General features: G+C 37.3%; 1 protein-coding gene and 2 long non-coding RNA genes across 5 annotated transcripts; all 3 read left to right on the forward strand.

The window, feature by feature from the left end:
• Positions 1-263: 263 nt before the first annotated feature.
• On the forward strand, positions 264-1,080 carry LOC131617153 (uncharacterized). Of its 2 annotated transcripts, none has more exons than XR_009288457.1 (3): positions 264-433; positions 514-593; positions 822-1,080. It is a non-coding gene; the product is annotated as an uncharacterized LOC131617153 (long non-coding RNA). The 2 variants fall into 2 exon arrangements; XR_009288458.1 differs by having other exon boundaries at positions 264-429.
• A 9,313-nt stretch (positions 1,081-10,393) lies between these two features.
• Positions 10,394-11,210, forward strand: LOC131617165 (uncharacterized). 2 transcript variants are annotated; one of them, XR_009288466.1, is made up of 3 exons: positions 10,394-10,563; positions 10,644-10,723; positions 10,952-11,210. It is a non-coding gene; the product is annotated as an uncharacterized LOC131617165 (long non-coding RNA). The 2 variants fall into 2 exon arrangements; XR_009288469.1 differs by having other exon boundaries at positions 10,394-10,559.
• Positions 11,211-13,208: 1,998 nt separating this feature from the next.
• Positions 13,209-20,627, forward strand: LOC131644234 (splicing factor U2AF-associated protein 2). Its single transcript, XM_058914675.1, has 14 exons — positions 13,209-13,366; positions 13,460-13,543; positions 13,698-13,841; positions 13,924-14,162; positions 15,426-15,656; positions 15,794-15,886; positions 15,963-16,001; positions 16,466-16,555; positions 16,636-16,738; positions 16,886-16,966; positions 17,750-17,826; positions 18,098-18,178; positions 19,592-19,683; positions 20,066-20,627. The coding sequence occupies exons 1-14, from the start codon at positions 13,315-13,317 to the stop codon at positions 20,187-20,189; spliced, it is 1,530 nt and encodes a 509-aa protein (XP_058770658.1). The 5' UTR covers positions 13,209-13,314; the 3' UTR covers positions 20,190-20,627.
• The last annotated feature ends 977 nt before the right edge of the window (positions 20,628-21,604 follow it).

Consider the following 21,604-nt stretch of genomic DNA (forward strand, 5'->3'; position numbering starts at 1 on the left):
AGAAATGGTGGAGAGGTTGAAGTGTGAAAACCGAGTTCTGCTTTATAGAATTTTTCAGGTTAGTTCTCCCCCTGAGTTTTCTGTTAGATGTTAGTTATATAGTAGTTAGGATGCGTAACTGTTTCTGTTATCTATTGGTTAGGGTGGTTATAAACTGTTAGGGAATTAGTTATAAGTGTGTTTGTTAGTTACAGGAAGAAGGATAAGAACCATTGGATTTGCTGAGTTAGTTACACATTAGAGGGTGAGGATCTGTTATTGAATTCTGTTTGGAAAATGTTAGTGAATTTGTAAATGACTTTCTCAATATTTCTTTTCTGCTGCAGGGATGTTTGGTAAGTGAATTTCGGTAGGCGCTACTGATTTCGAACAAACTGCACAGTGATGAATAATGCTGTTGGTTTGTGGAATGGTTTTGAATTGAATGCAGTAGGTAATTTTACAATGGAATGTAGGTTGAATTGTATGGTTTTGGTTTGAGTTTTGACTGAATTTGGTTTAATGTGTATGCAGGATTTGTTGAGGCTGAATACTACAAGTGAGGTCGACTCATTCAAATGCTTTGAATTCGTTTGACACTGCAGCATATTCAGGTATGGATATGGAGAAGCTGTTAGTTTTATGTTTTGATGAGGTTGGTATGAATGTTAGCTTATGGTTTGAATTTGGGGAATGGTGGGGCTATTAGTGGAATGTACTGGACTGTGTGCTTATTCTCCTCCCTTGAATTGATTTAAAAGCATGGTTGAATTTGTTACTGTTATGATAGAGCTGGAAGTGTGTGTGTGTATACTTGATGTTAAATTAAGTTATTTGTGCAGGTTCATACCAACTTAAGCCAAGGCAAGGATAAGTGACAAATGAAATCACTCAGCATCATGGGAGTTATATGAAGAGCGAGGTGAGGAAATGGTCTGCCGAACTGAAGAGAGATAGGTCCAGGGGTCTGGTCAAAGTTTTAGTCAACGGTTGACCTTAAAAGTCAACGGCACAAAGAAAGTCAGCACATAGGAAATGTATATTTTGTGTAATTCTTTTTTGTAATGACTTTGGATAGGGTGTAATGAAATGGAAAATATACGGAAGTGCAATGTAATTGACTTTGTAATGAGATTTGCTCCTTTTGTAATAACTTTCTTCCAATTTGAACTTTGAAATTTATTTTCCTCCTTTTTAATCTTGGAGTTCTTGAAAGGAGGCTTTGATTGTAGCTTGAAGGACCTCTTCTTAACCATGTTCAAATGTTTTTTGAATGAATGAGTGCGTTTGAATTCCCTTACATCTGAAACGTAACTTTCCCCCACATGCTTCATATTCAAACTCCTAATGCATTCTCCATTCATACCTTTAATCCCAAAAGCCTCAAGAGTGACTTTGATCCAAATTCTTGCATGAACCCAATGTCAATGACTTGTAGTTCCACAAATGCGCAGCATCCTTTGAATCACCACGAAAATAGGGAAATAAAACCCTTAATCGTTGAACTTGTGGTATATGGATGAAGAAAAACTTTGAAGTTTGATGAAGAGGAAATCCACAATATCCATGAATCGAAACCCTGATTCCATAATCCAGTGCGCACAGAATGACCAGTTGAAACAAGTTTATCTGAAGTAGGAGCCTCAACCCAATAAAACCCTAATTCACTAGAAGGCCTCTGATCCCATGTCTCAAATTATCGGTTAGTGACGCATGAAGTATTAAATGACCTAATGTAGGTATGTACATGAATGCAAAGCCTGAGCCAGTTAATATTGAAAGGGTAGGACAAATTTGGGGTATGACAGCTGCCCCTATTTAATCGTCTTAAACCTGAAGGTGAGATTGGCGCTAGCCTTTCGAACATCGAAGGTAGAAGAAGATTAAATATCAAAGTACCAGAAATTTGTCCTGAAGAGAGGATGGTGTAAGTGTTATCTTTATTTTTGTTTTGTTTTGTTTTGATATCTGCTGGGGAGAGAGAATTTTTGTTTTTAGGTGGAATGATTTATGGATGCTATGGTCGAATGGGGAAAGAGAATAATGACTTGTTGGGGATGGGAATTGGTTTTACGGTAAGAAATTATGGATGAATGGTGATTGTCAGGCGAGAACTGACTTCACCATAAGATATCAGACGAGGACTGAAAATGATGGAAATGATTTGCCAGGGCGAGAACTAGACTTTGAAAAAGTTTGCCAGGGCGAGAACTGGACTTTGAAAAGGTTTGCCAGGGCGAGAACTGGACTTTGAAAAAGTTTGCCAGGGCGAGAACTGGACTTTGAAAAAGTTTGCTAGGGCGGGAACTGGACTTTGAAAAAGTTTGCCAGGGCAGGAACTGGACTTTGAAAAAGTTTGCCAGGGCGAGAACTGGACTTTGAAAAAGTTTGCCAGGGCAGGAACTGGACTTTGAAAAAGTTTGCCAGGGCGAGAACTGGACTTTGAAAAAGTTTGCCAGGGCGAGAACTGGACTTTGAAAAAGTTTGCCAGGGCGAGAACTGGACTTTGAAAAAGTTTGCCAGGGCGAGAACTGGGCTTTGAAAAAGTTTGCCAAGGCGGGAATTGGGCTTTGAAGAATGATTATCAGGACAGGAACTGGGTTTTGAAAGGTGATTACCAGGTATTGGCACCATGGTTTGAGGAGATTTGTGATGTAGTAGCAGATATCAATTGGAGTTTGTAAGGACAACACTTTATGTGGGGAAGTACCATCGTCTTGATTGAGTGCGGATTTGTATTATCTGGCTTATGCTTTGCATGTTTGAATTTTTCTATGGCGTAATGATCCGCTTTGACGGATATGCTATGCTTTTGAGGATGCAATGTTATATGCAATGAAAACTATATGCAGAGTGCCAAATAAAGGCCTTGGTGAGATAGAGAAGCAGGATCATTGGGGTCCGTTGCTTGTTGTCTTGAGATGTCAATATGAATCGGTGTTGGAAACCCTGTAGTGCAAAAGATCATTGGAAACTGCACTGAGGGTTGAAATGTAGCTTTGTTGAGGAGGAAGTAACTTCATCTGACTTTCCCTACATCTTGAACTGCTTGGGGATGGTGAGTTTGAGGAGAATCCCTCAATTCACCATGTTGAGGATGAGGAATTCAGATAAGGAACCCAGGTTGGGGAAGCGGAACGTCCTCCCATGAGAAATAAACTCCAGTGCTTGGGGAGAGACAAAACTTTCAGGAGAAATAAACTCCTATGATCAGGGAGAAGGCAATAAAACTCAGAAGATTGTGCCCCAAGCTTCGTGAACTACGAGGGAATTTGCCCCAAAGGATCCTTGGAGAGATTTGTCAAATCTCGACGTATCTGCCCCAGATTGGTTGAACTCAAGAGAGATTCCTCGACTTGATTGCCCCAGATTGACCAATGGTGAATGGATGCCTCAGTTTGACAGAGTCTTCACACAACTCGCCCTTTGGAGTAATCAGCCTTTGAAGTGAATGGCTCATGGAATCGATCAACTTTTTCTGCAGTTGTTCATTGTTTGATCTTCCTTGATGTCAAGTGTTTATTCACAAGTAAAAGATATTTGTTTTGAAGATGACAATCTAAATGCAATGCTTATGCTAGCTTCGAAATCAAAGTTATTAAAACAAAGTTGTGACATTCAGTGTTTGAATTATTTGTCATATCGATACCAACATGAATGGTAAGCACACATCTAGGAGTCAGTTTTACATAAATTGCTTTTGAAATAAACCCTGCTTCAATTAGGTCTTTTAAGGGTTGTAACGTGGCCTGGTTCACGGTTTTAAAAAGAAAGGATTTAAGGCTCAAAGTCTAACCTAACCCACCCATTCTTCGTGATGTTCTCCAGTCCTAAGTTCAACTTAACCTGATACGAGCGTTCATCCTTCAAAAAGAGTTTGAAATGATTGAGGGATTAATGGAGTCTTCTTGGACATGGCAGTCACGTTACCTTCCGATTTGGTGTCTGATCACACGACTTTGTTCTTTTAATCCTTGTTTTTCGCTTTTGCTTTGCTTTTTTTTGTTTCCCTAACTTTTGCCTGGACAAATTCTTTTGAATTTTATTTTGGAGTCCAGCGGGATGCCCTAATTTTTGCCTAAGTCACTTGTTTTCAAGTTGTTGACTTAGCGGGCTTTCTTTCTTTCTTCTTTTTTTTTTTGAACAAGTCGTGTGATCCTGAATTTTTGATTTGCGGGAGGTGATTGTGACTGCCTCATTCTTTGTTTGATGAGGGGTTACCATTGTGGTATTCACTTTCCTCAACCTTTTGAAGGATAACCATTATCGTATCCTTAGATGCATACTCCTGATGAATTTTGAATGCTCGATCAGATTAATTGAACGCTACCCTGCCCCTGGGTTAAATGTGAGGGTTTTTTCTTTGGTATAGAAAATAAACTCCTACTTCATGGCTCAAAGGGGTTAACGAGGGTTGCACTCCCTTATATCTCCAGTGTTTGGGGATTTGAAACAATGCCTGTACATCCTCAGCAGGGTTTTATTCAAAAGCACATAATTAAATATTTTGCATTTGTATTATTTTTTCATCATTCTCCTTTTGATATTTTTTTGCTTAAACCAGAGTTTGATATCGATAGACATAAATATGTGAGTGAACACGAATGGATTGATTCGAAACTAGCATATGCAATGTATTTTTATTTTCATTAAAAACAAACAGGTTTTACATGGAAGAAACAATTAACAAAACAAGGAAAATTACAAATGAAAATGCAGAAATGAATTGATGACTGCCATAGTTGAGGAGGCTTGACTCCGTCTGGACTTATTGATCTTGGATACCTTCCGCAGTTCCTTCCAAACACTTCAGGTTACTTCAAAAGAAAATTCCAACAAAGTCACCCAAGAGTTGTAAATTTTGTGTCACTTTAGGGATTCGAGCAATGCGAGTGATGCAATGCTCAAGATAAGAGTACGTCTTGCTTATCCCTCGCGCGGGAGCCCCAAGCATAGTTGCTAGAGTGGTAATCACCATCAAACATGGAGGAACCTTGCATGGCCGTCAAACTTAGAAAAGCTATATGTTGTGAGGAAAGAATTTGTTGATTCTGGAGACTTTCTGAAATCTAGGCATTTATTCGAGCAAAGGAATTCCATTCACCCATATGTTTCCTTCTTGAAGGGTTATATGCCTCCCATCAATCAACTGTTGTACTTTGGCTTTGAAAGCATTGCAGTCCTCAGTTGAGTGCCCCATTGATCCAGCGTGATATCCACATTGCACATTAGGGTCATACCCAGGTGGAAACGGTTGTGGTGGAGGCTTTAGAGATTTGGGAACCACCAATGAGCTTTGAACTAGATATGGAAGAAGTTTAGTGTATGTCATAGGAATCTGGTCCAAAGGAGCATTTCTTCGTTCCAAATTACTTCTAGGTTGGCGTTGATTCGGATGACCTTGTTGATGTGGAGCACATTGCTTTTGTGGCAGATACTGAACCGGTTGTTGTTGGACCATCTGGGGTTGTTGATTGATAGTGGTGGCAAAGGCTTGTGGAATATATTGGCCAGGAGAAACTAGTACCATCTGATAGTTAGGAACCTGAACTTGAGGATAAGCAGGGATTTCCTCTTCTGCGATCTCAGAAACTGCATTTATTTCACTTTTCTCTTCTTCTGTGAGTTCGGAAACATAAGCAATATCCTGAATCTTACCAACCCTTAAGGCGTTTTCAATTCGTTCTCCTACGACAACCAAATTTGAGAATTCGGAGGAAGCACATCCAACCATCATGTTCAGATAGGGATCTTTCAAAGTATTCATGAACATGTCTACAAGCTCTCGTTCCAAAAGTGGAGGTTGGACTCTGGAAGCTAATTCTCTCCACCTTTGTGCATACTCTTTAAAAGACTCATCAACTTTCTGAGTTAAACTTTGGAGTTGTAGTCTAGTAGGAGCCATGTCACTGTTGTACTTGTAATGTCTGAGAAAAGCCTCTGCTAGTTCATCCCATGTGCGGACATGAGTTCGTTCGAGTCGTGTATACCATTCAAGAGATGCCCCACTTAGGCTATCCTGAAAGAAATGCATTAGAAGCTTGTCATTTTCTGCATACGGAGCCATCTTGTTACAGAATGCCTTGATGTGACTCATCGGACAAGTAGTACCCTTGTATTTCTCAAAACTGGGGACTTTGAATTTAGCAGGAATCTTGATATCAGGCACTAGGCACAAATCAATAGCATTTAAACCAGAGGAGCTTCGACCTTCTAAAGCATTCAACCTTTCTTCCAGAAGATGGAATTTTCTCTCATTTTCCTCGATCGGGAACTTGAAAGCCTCCAGTTCAGAATCGTTCTCATGACGTGAATCCTCCTTGTTATGAATTTCCACAGGCACAGGTTTTGACCCCCCATTAGCAACAGTGGTCGGAGTACCATTAGCCAACTTAGCAACACTTTGTCTGAGCTCTTCTTGCCCCTGAATAACAACATGGAGAGTCTCAAAGAGTTGGTTCATCCTCTCCCCCATAGTATCCATGTCCTTACGAAGTTCAACCTGATTTTGTTCAAGACGGTCCATGATTATCCTCTGATTAATCCTTGTATGATACGGATGTAGGGAAGTCAAATTTGTTGATGAAGCAGAAATCTGGATTGAAAGAGGACCCCAATAAGCTTCTGATAGAACTATGAAATGCATGATAATATGAATGCATGTTTCATTTATGAGAGATCCTAAAGTCTTTTCACAATCTTTCATTTTCTTTCTTTTTTATCTCTTTTTGGAATCAAGGCTTCTTTTTTTGGTATAGAGTATCTTTTCTTTTCTTTTTCCTTTTCTATTTCCTTTTCTATTTCCTTTTTCTTTTTCTCCTTCTTTTTTGGAAATAGACTTTAGGATCTTTCATAAATGGAGTGGATAAAACAATGATGTTATGCAATGCAAAAGCATGGGATCAAGGTCCATATAATCTTAGTAACCACCATACAAACTTCTGAATAACTGATACAGGTCAAATGTCACAGGATCAAAGGTCCGACGCCTTTTTGGATACCAGGAAAACCAATAGTCACCAACAGAACAGAATAGTCACCAACGGTACCTGTCATGTATATCCCACCCCACTCACAGGTGAATCTAGGTCAAGGTAGGTCAATGGCTTCCAGCGTTATCAGTTCTCCTGAAACACCATCATTGTCGCAAATACATGCCAACAACGGTATCTCATTTGAACCTCGACTGGTCGTGGGTCTCATGATCGCAATCAACAGAACCTGACATTCTGTTGGCGTCATGACTATCCACTCTATCCTAGGTATCCTATGTGTCACTCTGGCCTGGGTATTGGGCCTTTTACCTCATAGAACATCCCACCCAACCTGCAAAACAGAACAGAAGACCCCAAGGAACACAAAATATAATCCATATGCATGATGTGCAAGCAGAAATAAACATGATATGCAAGCAGAAAATAAACAGGACATGCGAAACATAAAATAAATACATAAAATAAATAAATGCACGTATAGACAAAACATAGCACACCCAGTAAATAAACAAACAAACGGATAAGCTAGGATCGACTCACTAAGGATGGACCCGCAATAGGTCTAGCAACGTCCCCAGCAGAGTCGCCAGCTGTCGCTACCGCGAAAAATGAACAGAGTCGCCACCAATATATTTATCCCATAAGGGAAAGGAATATCAGGAAACCTAACAAAGGAAGGACAAGGGTCTTGCGACCAGAGAATCAAGGTACGGGAGTCGGTTACGCAAGGGGAAGGTATTAGCACCCCTCACGCCCATCGTACTCGATGGTATCCACCTATGTTTGTTTCTATCTAAAGGGTGTAAAACTATGTCTATGTCTAAATGCTAAATGAATGCAAAATGTAGGGAAAAGAAAGAATTGTACTCGCACGGGCCCTACCCCGCTGCCTACGTATCCTTTTCAGGAATCAGAGTTACCGTAGCTCGGCTAAAGATTTTCTGTTTGTTTTTGTGTTTTTTAATTGGGCGGAGTCAACGTTCACGTTCTTGCATAAGGGGACAGACCTACGATGCGTACGAACGGAAATGACATTGCCCTTAGGTGCCAACGAGGCAAAAGAAAAAGAAATGCTTGGTTTGTGTCTTTTAGGGTAGATGAGTGATGAACAGTACCCAATACCGGGCCACTCACCACTTTCTCTACTTTGCTTTAGTCTGAACCATTGTTAGATGTTTTAAATGTTTTTGGTTGTGTATTTTTTTAAAGGGGAATTTGCCTGCGAGTCGAATCACATAAAAATGTATAATGATCGAGAAGCAGATTAGGGAATGAATCCCACTCACTTCCATCCCATTATGTAATGTTTGAGAAACAGATTAGAGAATGAATCTCACTCATTTCTCTCCCATTAATTAATGTTTGAGAAACAGATTAGGGAATGAATCCCACTCGTTTCTCTCCCATTAAGTAGTGACCGAGAAACAGATTAGGGAATGAATCCCACTCGTTTCTATGCCACTAAGTGATTGAGAAATAGATTAGGGAATGAATCCCACTCATTTCTCTATCACTTGCTTAATGTGATTCGCATCTTCCGTTTATTAATGTTTTAAAGAGTTGAAAAAGAAAAAGAATGCAATAGGGAACTATATATAAATTCTAGTCTAAGTTGTCTATACAAGTCTAAATCCTAATGTGAACATGGGATGGATCCTAAAGAAGCATACAAGTGGTATTAACAAGGTAGGCCAAAAATAAGGCCAAAATCTAAGCAACAAAGTCACACAACAATTATACAAAAACTCGCATGGAAATGGTTACAAAAACAATTCAAGCATTAGTACAAAGTGAAATTAAAAACTACAACTTTTTTATGACTTTTTTATGTCAACAATTAACCTATACAAACTACTATTTTTATGGGTTTTTATAAAAGAACTTTAAATGTCAAAATTAACCTAAGAAAATCTACTATTTTTTTATAAGCTTTTCTATGTCAAAGATCACCTAAAAATCTAACAAATATTAAAGGTTTCATCATGTTTTGTCAACTAAAAGTAAGAAAATTATTGTGGAATGAACTAATATCTAATATTGATTCTATGCGTTTTTTATCATCTAAAAAAAAATAGAACAAAACTATGTCAAAAATCCTAAATTCTAATAGGAAAAATGTGTGATCAGGGAGGTTTAAAGTTGAAAATGGGGGTGTGAAGAGTACATGCGTAGGCCTGGTACCGAGGCCCAAAACGTTTTTTGTTGTTCAGGTTTTGGCCAAAAATGGCGTGCTGCATGGGCCAAAGAGGGGTAGATACAGCAATTTCGTGTACATGGCCCAAGGTCTATAGTAACATATTTGTTTATCAGATTTTTTATTATTATTCAAAAACAAATAAAAATATAAAATATAAAATAAATAAAAAAGGAATTAGATTGGGATTAGGGTTAGTATTGTGTACCGTTTGAACTTATTCTGAATCTGAACGCACCTCTCTTCTTCTCACAACGAATCGGCGGCGATCGGAAACCCTTCCCCGGCGAGGTTCACTCAGCGATACTTCGAACGACATGGATTCTTTCGTCCGAAATCTCCTTCTCTCATCTCGTTCTCAACCTCAAACGTCCTCTCGCCAATCTCAGACGGTGCTCCAACGGTATTACGGCAACAAGACTGCGTTCATGGTGCGATTGTGCTCATGATGATTGCTGCAGTGGGGTCTGAGAATGGACGAATCGGTGACGGCACTGAAGATTGAATATCGATCGATGATGATGTAAGATAGAGTGTTGTTGCGATGAATAATCCGATGCCGATTGAAGGCGTGATGGACTGAAGATTGAGATTGCTGAGAACGGTGATGCGAGGCTGAAGACTCAATGTTGATTATTGGAGCTCCGAGAAACGGTTATGGTGAGTTCTTTTCCGATTCTCTCTTTTGTTTCCCGTTCCGAGAATTCTTTTTCTTCTCTTCTGATCTTCTTACTTGTTCTTCTACAGGTTGATGATGGAAGATGAGTGTTGAAGAGTTTGAGATGATATTGGCGATGATGAAGATTGAAGCTGAAGCTTGAAGAGGATGAAGAATGAAGATTGATGAAGGCGATTTTTATTCTGAGAATTGAAGGAGATGGAGAAGGTTGAACGAAGATGAAGATGAAGGTGGGAGAAGAATGAAGAGAGTTGTGAAGAATGATTATGGAGGAGATGAATGAAGAAATGGTGGAGAGGTTGAAGTGTGAAAACCGAGTTCTGCTTTATAGAATTTTTCAGGTTAGTTCTCCCCCTGAGTTTTCTGTTAGATGTTAGTTATATAGTAGTTAGGATGCGTAACTGTTTCTGTTATCTATTGGTTAGGGTGGTTATAAACTGTTAGGGAATTAGTTATAAGTGTGTTTGTTAGTTACAGGAAGAAGGATAAGAACCATTGGATTTGCTGAGTTAGTTACACATTAGAGGGTGAGGATCTGTTATTGAATTCTGTTTGGAAAATGTTAGTGAATTTGTAAATGACTTTCTCAATATTTCTTTTCTGCTGCAGGGATGTTTGGTAAGTGAATTTCGGTAGGCGCTACTGATTTCGAACAAACTGCACAGTGATGAATAATGCTGTTGGTTTGTGGAATGGTTTTGAATTGAATGCAGTAGGTAATTTTACAATGGAATGTAGGTTGAATTGTATGGTTTTGGTTTGAGTTTTGACTGAATTTGGTTTAATGTGTATGCAGGATTTGTTGAGGCTGAATACTACAAGTGAGGTCGACTCATTCAAATGCTTTGAATTCGTTTGACACTGCAGCATATTCAGGTATGGATATGGAGAAGCTGTTAGTTTTATGTTTTGATGAGGTTGGTATGAATGTTAGCTTATGGTTTGAATTTGGGGAATGGTGGGGCTATTAGTGGAATGTACTGGACTGTGTGCTTATTCTCCTCCCTTGAATTGATTTAAAAGCATGGTTGAATTTGTTACTGTTATGATAGAGCTGGAAGTGTGTGTGTGTATACTTGATGTTAAATTAAGTTATTTGTGCAGGTTCATACCAACTTAAGCCAAGGCAAGGATAAGTGACAAATGAAATCACTCAGCATCATGGGAGTTATATGAAGAGCGAGGTGAGGAAATGGTCTGCCGAACTGAAGAGAGATAGGTCCAGGGGTCTGGTCAAAGTTTTAGTCAACGGTTGACCTTAAAAGTCAACGGCACAAAGAAAGTCAGCACATAGGAAATGTATATTTTGTGTAATTCTTTTTTGTAATGACTTTGGATAGGGTGTAATGAAATGGAAAATATACGGAAGTGCAATGTAATTGACTTTGTAATGAGATTTGCTCCTTTTGTAATAACTTTCTTCCAATTTGAACTTTGAAATTTATTTTCCTCCTTTTTAATCTTGGAGTTCTTGAAAGGAGGCTTTGATTGTAGCTTGAAGGACCTCTTCTTAACCATGTTCAAATGTTTTTTGAATGAATGAGTGCGTTTGAATTCCCTTACATCTGAAACGTAACTTTCCCCCACATGCTTCATATTCAAACTCCTAATGCATTCTCCATTCATACCTTTAATCCCAAAAGCCTCAAGAGTGACTTTGATCCAAATTCTTGCATGAACCCAATGTCAATGACTTGTAGTTCCACAAATGCGCAGCATCCTTTGAATCACCACGAAAATAGGGAAATAAAACCCTTAATCGTTGAACTTGTGGTATATGGATGAAGAAAAACTTTGAAGTTTGATGAAGAGGAAATCCACAATATCCATGAATCGAAACCCTGATTCCATAATCCAGTGCGCACAGAATGACCAGTTGAAACAAGTTTATCTGAAGTAGGAGCCTCAACCCAATAAAACCCTAATTCACTAGAAGGCCTCTGATCCCATGTCTCAAATTATCGGTTAGTGACGCATGAAGTATTAAATGACCTAATGTAGGTATGTACATGAATGCAAAGCCTGAGCCAGTTAATATTGAAAGGGTAGGACAAATTTGGGGTATGACACCTGTCAATAGGGATAAATTCGAAGGACCTTTGGGTAACCCTCAGGAGCCTCAAGCGCAACAGTCTCCTTATGCAATGGGTCAACATCATCAGAAGGTGGTACTGGAGAACCTGCACTCTCAGGAGGTGGCACAGGAGATCCAACATCGGTCGGAGGTGGCATCGGAGAAGCAGAAGTATCCCAATGACGTTTGTGGATGGAGGGCGTCTGTGAAGTACCCTCACCATCACTCTGACGCCTCCGAGATTAAGAAGTAGAAGTGGAAGGCATCTCTCCACTATGCTCCGGGTGAGTCTGCGTCATGGCTCCATCTGTCAACCTTTGTTGAAACGGAGGTGTCAGCTACATCTGCTGGAACGGAGGTGCCATCTGTCACTTGTGAGACTATCTGCACCCATGCACGTCGCACGTAGCCATGCTCCAGATATAAGTTGGTCTGTCTGGCCGACCATAATATATGTATTGTATTAAATAAAGTCGAATTAAATACAATTAATACAAAAAAGGAAAAAAATCAATTTTAGCTTCGTAGGCGCAAATAGGGAAAGCTTCCGTAGATGTACCTACGGAAGCACCCATTATTCTAAAAAACTGGGTTTGTTCCGGAGCTGCATCTACGAAACTATCTAACATTTCATTTGTTTCGTAGATGCACCTACAGAACATTTTGAAGCTTCAAAACGCAACAATGACGCCTGTTACTGTTCCAACCATTGAAAAACTCATTTTGATGGCTTGATCGTCTGTTTTACTCATCTAATAATACCTACAACGTCTCTAAACGATGTTTCTAAAACTACCTAACAATTTCTACACCTAAAAGTGTATTCAAACTCCACAATGGGAAATGCTCGAAAATAACTCAAAAACTCAAAAGCTTATCGATTAAATTGAGTTTTGAACGAGTTGAAATATGTTGATGTTGATGTTCAATGCCGAACTAGAGAAAAAAACAATGAAATTTCGTGGAAGTTAAATTTTTAACGTCAAGAGAGAATGAGAGAGTAGAGAAAATGGAAAAGTGTGAGAATAAGGGAGGGAAAAAATCTCACGCGAGTTTAACATCAAATTATTTTGAAGGTGCATAATTAAAAACATTCTATAGCACCTACGAAACAGATGGACTTTGAAAATAAAATACTTCCGATGATACACAACTTCAAAAATAGGAAGATATTTTTCACAACACGCATCAAAATGGTGGATTAAGAGTTTCTGTTTAATTTGTAATTATTCGATTTTTTTTGTTGTTGTTTTGTTGAATTTTTTTTTATTTTAATTATTCGAATTGGTTTTACCTTTTGTTTCCCATTGTCGCAACCCAAATTTAATCTTCTCTCTAGAAACTACGGGCTTTTGTATCGTAACCTTGTTGCCATTGCAGAGAGCAGAAAACCATGAATTCTCAAAATGGCTACGACACTCATCAACAACAACCGCAACCTACCGGTAAACGCTAACTTCTCTCTTTATCCCTTTTCATCAGTAACCACAATCCGCCGCAAAAAATAACAAAGAAAATTAACTGAGCTCATTTCGCAGATGAAAATGTTTCAGAAGTTGGATGGTACGTTCTCGGCGAGAATCAACAACAAATCGGTCCTTACGTCTTCTCAGAGGTGCGCGGTGAGTTCACTTCTCCGATACTAACCACCAAAGCCTTGTGTTCTTTCTTCTGTATTTTGATTTTGGGAATTTCGAAACAGCATTTTTTGAACAAAATTGAAATTGATTTTAGGTTGAAATGAAAGTTTTATTGACTTTGTGATTTACATTGCAGAGCATTTCTTAAATGGATACTTGTCCGAAAGCACACTTTTATGGTCTGAAGGTAAAACTGAGTGGCAACCTTTGTCTTCAATTTCTGAGCTGTGGGATGAAATTGATCGGCTTCGAATTCGACCTGATTCTTCTTCGACTGCGGGTATAGCTTGTTTTTTTTTCTTCTTAATTGTTTTGGTTTTTTGTGTTTCGTGTATTTAGAGACTATGTGACTTGTTGTGTAGTGTCTGCTGATGTTGATGATGTTGATGAGTTTGAGAAATGGCAAAAGGAGATTAAGGAGGCAGAGGCACAAGTGGAAGGTTCAGAATTAGGGTCCTTTTCTGGGGATGTTGTTGTTGGGGGAGTAGCAGAGGAAGACTCTGAGAGACCTTCTACACCGCCTGATGGTGAAGAGGAATTTACCGATGATGATGGGACTATATATAAGTGGGACAGGAATATTAGGGCTTGGGTTCCGCAGGTTGGTATATGATCTTTACATCATTATTATTTTGTTCATCTATGCAATAAGTGGTGTTCTTTGTTATATTTGATTAAAAGGAGTAGGCTTGAAGGTTAACGAAAATTTGATGCCTAGGATTTGGAGTTTGGTTTAGTCAAGTTGCAAACCTTAAAGTTTTATCTATTATTCTCGAAGATTATGGGCCTCATAGAGCTAGTCCTCTATTTTTCAAACTGTTTTTTGTACTTGTTTCCGTTTTTGAGCACACTGTTATGATATATCAACAATGTTGATATCTTAAAGAGGTGTCTCGACAACACCAACATTGGTTTTGAAATGATAGGGTCTTGTTGTATAGATTTTGCATACGTCAAATAGGTATTTGAGTTACAAGAATCAAACTAAGCTGCAATATTTCATGTTTGGCATCGTGTAGAATGGTTCTTCACACTCTGTATAGCACACACCGTTCACTTGGCGGAATCAAAAGGAAAAATTCGAAGCTTCTGCCATGTTAATGTGATTCTATGTTATCTCGTGTTATTCAATTTTGTTTCTGCGGTTTTCGGAAATCTTTCTCTTGACAATTGGTTTTGTTTAAGAATATGAAAACAAGTGCACACTTCCTAAATAATTCTCAAAAAAATCTAAACAAAACAGACACTGCTATAAGGTGTTAATGGAAGTCTGAAACAACATTTTAAGGAACTGTATCCATACGAAAGGATATCTTGTTCTATCAAGTCTATAACTAAAGTTTTGATGGATAAAATAAGAAGTACTTATTCAGAAAATAGATCTACTGTTACTTAGTATATATTTTTATATCGAGCACAAATATTAAATAATTATAGATGCAGCTGTCATCCTCCTTTCTTTGAATCTATTTAATGTTTGACTGCCATAAATTTTGTCTGCTGTTATTAATGCAAGAGGTGGTTAGATATGAAATTTCAACGCCTTCTGTTGGCTACTAGATCCCCAAAATGAGTCAGGGAATTCTTTTCACTCATAAGAAATTACAACTTCTTTTCACTCTAAATTTCCATTTAGTTTTAGTACATACAGCTCAAAATATTTTCTTTTGAACATCGTGGTTCATTATAATTAATTTTGTCTGCATGTGTAGCCATAGAGTTGTGATCTGCATTAATCTTGATTGCTCATGGTTTTTATTATCTGGGCTATTGAAATCAAGCTTGTTGATTCTTGTATTTAACTTTAGTTAAGCTGTTTTTATTTTTTCTCTTGGGTGGGATTAATGAAGTTGTTATGTGATAGGAGGAGTGTACGCCTGCTAGTGCTTTGCCTTATGGGGTTGAAGAGATGACCTTCCTGAAAGAAGAGGAAGTTTTTCCGACAGTACCTGACTCCGATACCTCTAAAATTGTTGAAGATAGTTCAGAATTGAATGTTTCTGCAACTGCCTTAAAGGAAGAAAGCAAAGAAGAAAGTACTGATATGGTAGCTGATAGAAAGAGGAAGCTTTCAGATAAACCAGAAGAAAAGAAGGTGTCCATTATCTGGTCATCTTATTAATATAAATGGCATCAACCTGCTTAATTTTCTTATCTTTGTTGCTTTCACTTAGAAGTGAGTACCTCTTTTGGGAGACAAGTAACATCTCTATTAACCTCATTCTGTTTCAGGAAGCTAATAAACCTCCTGACAGTTGGTTTGAATTAAAGATCAATACACATGTTTATGTCACTGGGTTGCCCGAGGATGTCACTGTTGATGAAGTAAGCATTAATTTTTGTCTCCCCTTACCTGAAAGTCTTATCTTCCTTGCAAAGACTAACTTGGGCATTATTGTAGGTTGTGGAAACATTTTCCAAGTATGGAATTATAAAAGAGGTACCTTTTTATTCCTATATTCCCTATTGATTTGTAAAACTAAGATCTATAGTATATATTTGTTTTCCGTGTTTAGGATTACCTTAAAAGTATCTGTTATATTTAATTAAGGAAAGCACAGTCGGCACTGTAAAATATATTGCATTTTATCATGTTTATCTTTTCAAATGCTTTCATATGATTTTTTAATGATAAGCCATATATTTTTATGAGAATTTGGATAGCCTCTTCCCTTTTCTGGGCACATGTGCTTACCAATACTCTGACCAAAAAACAATAACACAGGGCCAAGCAACTCTTTAGAATTAGCTCTCACCAAAAGTGTCTTGCAAAAGATCATTATTTCAAAAAGTTCACTACAAGATGAAAATCGGTGGATACTCATGAGAATATCAGACTAGCTATTTTTGAGGTTTAGGTAGCTCATCCCAGCTTTATAAGAATTACATGACTGTCTGAAACAGGACCCAGAAACCAAAAGACCTCGTGTTAAGCTTTATGTTGATAAAGGGACAGGAAGGAAAAAGGGTGACGCTCTGGTTACATATCTTAAGGTAACTCTTTCTCTAGTTCTGCCTGTGACATATAGAGCTGAATTTGTCAGGGTTTCCAACTATATGTTTGTGTACATTAGGAACCATCGGTGGCTCTAGCAATCCAAATTTTGGATGGTGCGCCTTTTCGGCCTGGCGATAAGACTCCGATGTCTGTCTCTCTGGCTAAATTCGAGCAGAAAGGTAGGTTTTACTCAATTTTTTTATGCTTCATAAGCAGTGCTTTTATAATTGCACTTGGCTATGGTAAATCTACGTTTCAGTCAAGTTGATAGTTTAGTTATTGATCACTCCTGCTGGTGCTTGATAGAGCTTTCTTTAAATATGCAGGAGAGAAGTTTGTATCCAAGCAAGTAGACAATAAAAAGAAAAAGAGAACGAAAAAGTTGGAAGATAAAATGCTTGGATGGGGTACGTTTGGTTGCCAACTTTATTCAAGTTGATGTTTCAGAAACTTGATTGATTCCCACTTCAATTTAAATTTTAGCCGAATTTCCCTTTTACATTTAATAGAGATTTACTTTCTAGGAAATATTTTTCCAATTTACCAGATGGTGTAAGTGGATCAATTCTTTCACCCATATCCATTAATCTTGGAGGTCACTGAGTGCATTTTGGAGCTAATTAGTTAATGTTTCATTGAAGTTTATACATCTTAGAGCCAGTTTGGATAAACTTTTCAATAAACACTGATAGGAAAAGAAAAACTGACATGTTCTTGTCCTGACTACAAGTCTTCTAATTAATAGCTTCTCCCATACCTTTATATCAACTTTTGCATCTCAGCTTTTTAAGAAGCTACCTCATCTAACTTCTTCACAAGTGCCTATAAATTTATAAATATTTCATAGGTTAGCAAACACATATTTATCTCTCAATTAAGAAACCCCCATAAGCTATAAGCAATTTATACTGGGCTTTGGTCTTTGAATAGTAGAGTTTCTGCAAAGATTTAGACTTGATAATTGTTTAAAATGATTTGTGCTAGAATGTATCTACGTTTTCCAATTTCCTTCTGATTATTGTGAAGCAAAAAAAGCATGTTGTGGTTCATGTTAAAAGTATTTCAATCTCAGTTGTATGTTAAGTCTAGAGATTTTGGCTAATTTGGAGTTTCTGAATTCATTTTCAGAGTTTATTTTCTTATTTACCATGCATCATATATACTAATGCGATCTTCCTTGTATGGCACAGGTGGTCGTGATGATGCAAAAATTTCTATTCCAACAACTGTTGTCCTTCGCTATATGTTCACTCCTGCCGAGATGAGGGTTGATGTTTCTGCATTTTTCTCGTGTTCTAGATACAATTATCATACTAGTACATTGCTAAACATGTGACCATATCTAACCCTCATTTTGGACATGGTTATGCTGCATAAAGATTATAGAAACAAACTTCTGTTTAAATTTGTTTAGCAAGTTCTGACTGCTATTTACATGATTATAGTAGGATTTTCTAATTCTTTTATTACAGTCAATTTCTCATATCACAGTCAACTTCTCATATCAGACACTTTCTGATATTACCTAATCTGTTCAGGCTGATGAAAATTTGCGCATAGAACTCGAAGAAGATGTTAAAGAGGAATGCACGAAGCTTGGACCTTTAGACGCAGTCAAGGTAATCAATCCTTTACGCCTTAAAAGATAATGTAACTGATACTCTTCATATTCCATCTCCTCTCTCTTTTGTAACAAATACTCATCAATTAAATGAAAAATATATGTATATGTTTTAATTCTTTGTTGTAGTGCGCATTTCCATATGGGCTGATGACGTCTGATTCCTTGTTAAGATAAAGTGACATAAAAGTTATTCTTCTATGGTTCTTATATGTGTTATATTATGTTAGTAATATGCTGGGGGTGGGGGCTGAACTCTGGACTTCACTATTACTCGGTTCCTCAACTCCACAACCCCAACAACCAAGCTACCTTTTATCCCCTATATGCGTGTGTATTAAAAAATAGATCATCTACCTCCAAATCTTTCCTTATGGTTTGGGCCCTTAGTTTTCCTTAGTCTCTCCTTGGTAACTATTGTGCAATCATGTCTGGTCTACTCTCTTTACGGATGATTTTACCGGTTTTCTGTTTGCATGACTAAATCATCTAAGACAAGATTCTACCATTTTCGCTACTATGGAGAGGGGTAATCTCATCCATGTATGTAGGTGACCCTACCTAGTCGGAAACGACATGGTTATTATTGTTGTTGAGGGCTAACCCAATTTTCTCTCTAATGACTGTTTCTTGTCTTGTTTAACTGCTCTTACAGTAACCTTCTCATCTTTTCAACATCAATTTTCTTTTCTTATCGGCTTTCTACCACCTAACATCTAGTGTTATACAACATCGTCAATCTTAAAATTGTAAAATAACTTTTTCTTTAAGCTAAAAAGAAGTGTTTTACTTTTCATATCATGCCCAAAGTATTCCTCCATTTTCTTTTCATATCATGTCACATCATTATTCTGAAAAATTGTTTCTTCCACATCTCCATTGGTATGAGTATGAGCTTTCATTTCTATCGCTATGGTGTTGCCCATATTAACTTTCTGCCATGCTAGAGGAAACTAGAAGGTCTAGGTAAATATGACGCACATTCCTAAATAGTTTCACCTACCACTATTGAGTCTACTTTTAGCATGGGTTCATTTCAATTAAGCATGACAATGGGCTATCTGTACAAAATCCAAGCCTTTACTATTAAATGAAAGTAATTCCTATTCAACCCTTCAAGTTATGCACTCTCTTTCAAGATATTTTAATTTCTGGATTTACTTCATGAGATAGTTTTGTTGATAACTTGACTTAAAATGTTACGGCAGTTGTATTTTTCATCTGGATATGTTGTTTGGTTGTTTGTACTTTCATATTTTTATACAACATAACCTCCTGTAACCATGCCCTATTTTCAGGAATTTTGCTGTACCCCATACCTGTACCAAAGACAGTGACTATTTTCTGTACTCGTATCCGTTTAACATCGTATTTGATTTTAATTTTTTTTTCTGTTCCATGTTTCCTGCAGGTATGCGAGAATCATCCTCAGGGTGTTGTTTTAGTTAAATTCAAGGATAGGAAGGGGGCTCAGGCGTGCATAGAGTTGATGAATGGAAGATGGTAATTAAATCCTTGAAAGTTCATCCATTTTCTTCCTCTTCACTTTCGATGTGGCTTTCATGCTTTAATAAGTTACCTTACTATATAAGCACCATACCTAGGCATGATGACTTTCTTCTGTTGACCATCTGTAGATCTTGTTTTTGTTATTAATCAAGTTAGGGTACTATTTTAATAAAACCCTAACTTGTTTTCTTGACCAACTCTGGATATGCAAGGCCCTTGATCTTTTTCAAGGGTCAGGCATTGATATCAGTAAAGTGGAATATAGGGAAACATTTTCATTGTGGATAATCATAGGCATTAATATTGAATTTGTATTTCCTTTTACCTTTCGTGTAGATATTAACTTTTGTCATGCTTATGCTGATTTATTTATCAGGTTTGGTGGCAAACAGGTACATGCCAGTGAAGATGATGGGTTAATAAACCATGCCACAGTCCGAGATCTGGATGAAGATGCCAAGCGATTGGAGCAATTTGGTGAGGAACTTGAAGGTGAATAAGTTGATGAGAATAGTATTGAACCAGATTCGCAGTTCCTAATTAGTCCAGGCCTTAAAATATTGCAAGAACAGCTCGTGGATTACTATGTCAATGTCACCACATTTTGCCATTTTGCAATGATATATTAGTTCTCCTTGTATCATTGTAAAAGAAAAAAGAAATTAGAGAAGGAAAGAACTTTACTAATTTGGCCTTTACATATTACTTGGAAAATTGTGACATCGTCACTTGCAGCATCGAAATCATATGCATATTGTGATCCAGGACAATGTAGTTAGATTTGAACTGTTTGTCCCGTGGAAGTGTTAATGGATAGACCACTCCAGTGAAAGTTGAAAGTTAGAAATAGAACATTAGTTTATTTAGTATGAGCAGTTTTAGCTGTTGGGTTCACATTAATTTCTACAAAAATGCAAATGAAGACTCATTATTTTATACATTGGTTTATTTATCACTTGTATTTTTTAGGCAAAAAAGTTCGTTAAAGTTCTCTATCAAAATAGGCTGACGTTAACTTGAGAGGGGGCAGTGAGTGTTTTTTAAAAGAGAAATGCTAAGTGTACATTTAAAGTTACACTAACACCTTATAAAAAGACGGTTAGGTATACATTTTTCTTTTTTAATAATTTTTTTGTATGCTTTGGTTTTTGTGCAGCACTTAATAATTGTATGCATAAGGTGTACATGCCATACGGTGTATGAAAACCAGTGTACACATAGCATGACTATTTTTAAAAATGTAAGAGTGGTCACTGTTTACAAATTAGAAGGGATGTGTGCAATTTAGCAAAACCAGAGGAAATGAGTGTGATTTTCTCTTAAATATATAACTAACACTAGAAAATATTGAGTTGGAATATTTGATGGTATTATATTATAACTATACAAGAATTCCTCCTTTATATAGAGGGAATTACAACAGGTGATTGACTATAGTTTAGGAAGGAAATCCTAAATTAAACAAAGAATAAATCATAATAAGAAATTACCTAAAATAAAACTAGGGTTGATATCTATTTTTACCCCTACTATATGGGGTTGGTTTGAAAAATTCCCCTGTCAAAAAAAAAGTTACAAGAGTTCCCTAACATTTGAAGATTCTCTCATTTTAAACCTTATAAAAATTTTGTTTTTAAAACCAACCTTGCAATTTGAAGATTCAGTCATTTTAAACCTTATAATCTTGTAGATTGTGTCATTTTAAATCCTCCGGAATATGACGGGCAATGTTGATTTTACTAAAAAATAATAATTTACAGGGTTCAAAATGATAGAGTCCTTCAAGTGGCAAGGTTGGTTTTAAAAATAAATTTTTTACAAAGTTTAAAACGAGAGAATCTTCAATTGTTAGGGGAATTCTTGCAATTTTTTATTGGCAGGGGGATTTTTCAAACCAACTCCATATGGCAGGGGT

The sequence above is a fragment of the Vicia villosa genome, linkage group LG1 (assembly GCF_029867415.1).
Source record: "Vicia villosa cultivar HV-30 ecotype Madison, WI linkage group LG1, Vvil1.0, whole genome shotgun sequence".
NCBI lineage: Eukaryota > Viridiplantae > Streptophyta > Magnoliopsida > Fabales > Fabaceae > Vicia > Vicia villosa.

What these genes read in the sequence shown, in the direction of transcription:
- LOC131644234 (XM_058914675.1), top strand. Translation starts at nt 13,315, where the DNA reads ATGAATTCTCAAAATGGCTACGACACTCATCAACAACAACCGCAACCT. An exon ending in AGTATGGAATTATAAAAGAG is followed by an intron (nt 16,002 to 16,465) that starts GTACCTTTTTAT and finishes TGTCTGAAACAG; the next exon opens with GACCCAGAAACCAAAAGACC. An exon ending in AGATAAAATGCTTGGATGGG is followed by an intron (nt 16,967 to 17,749) that starts GTACGTTTGGTT and finishes TGTATGGCACAG; the next exon opens with GTGGTCGTGATGATGCAAAA.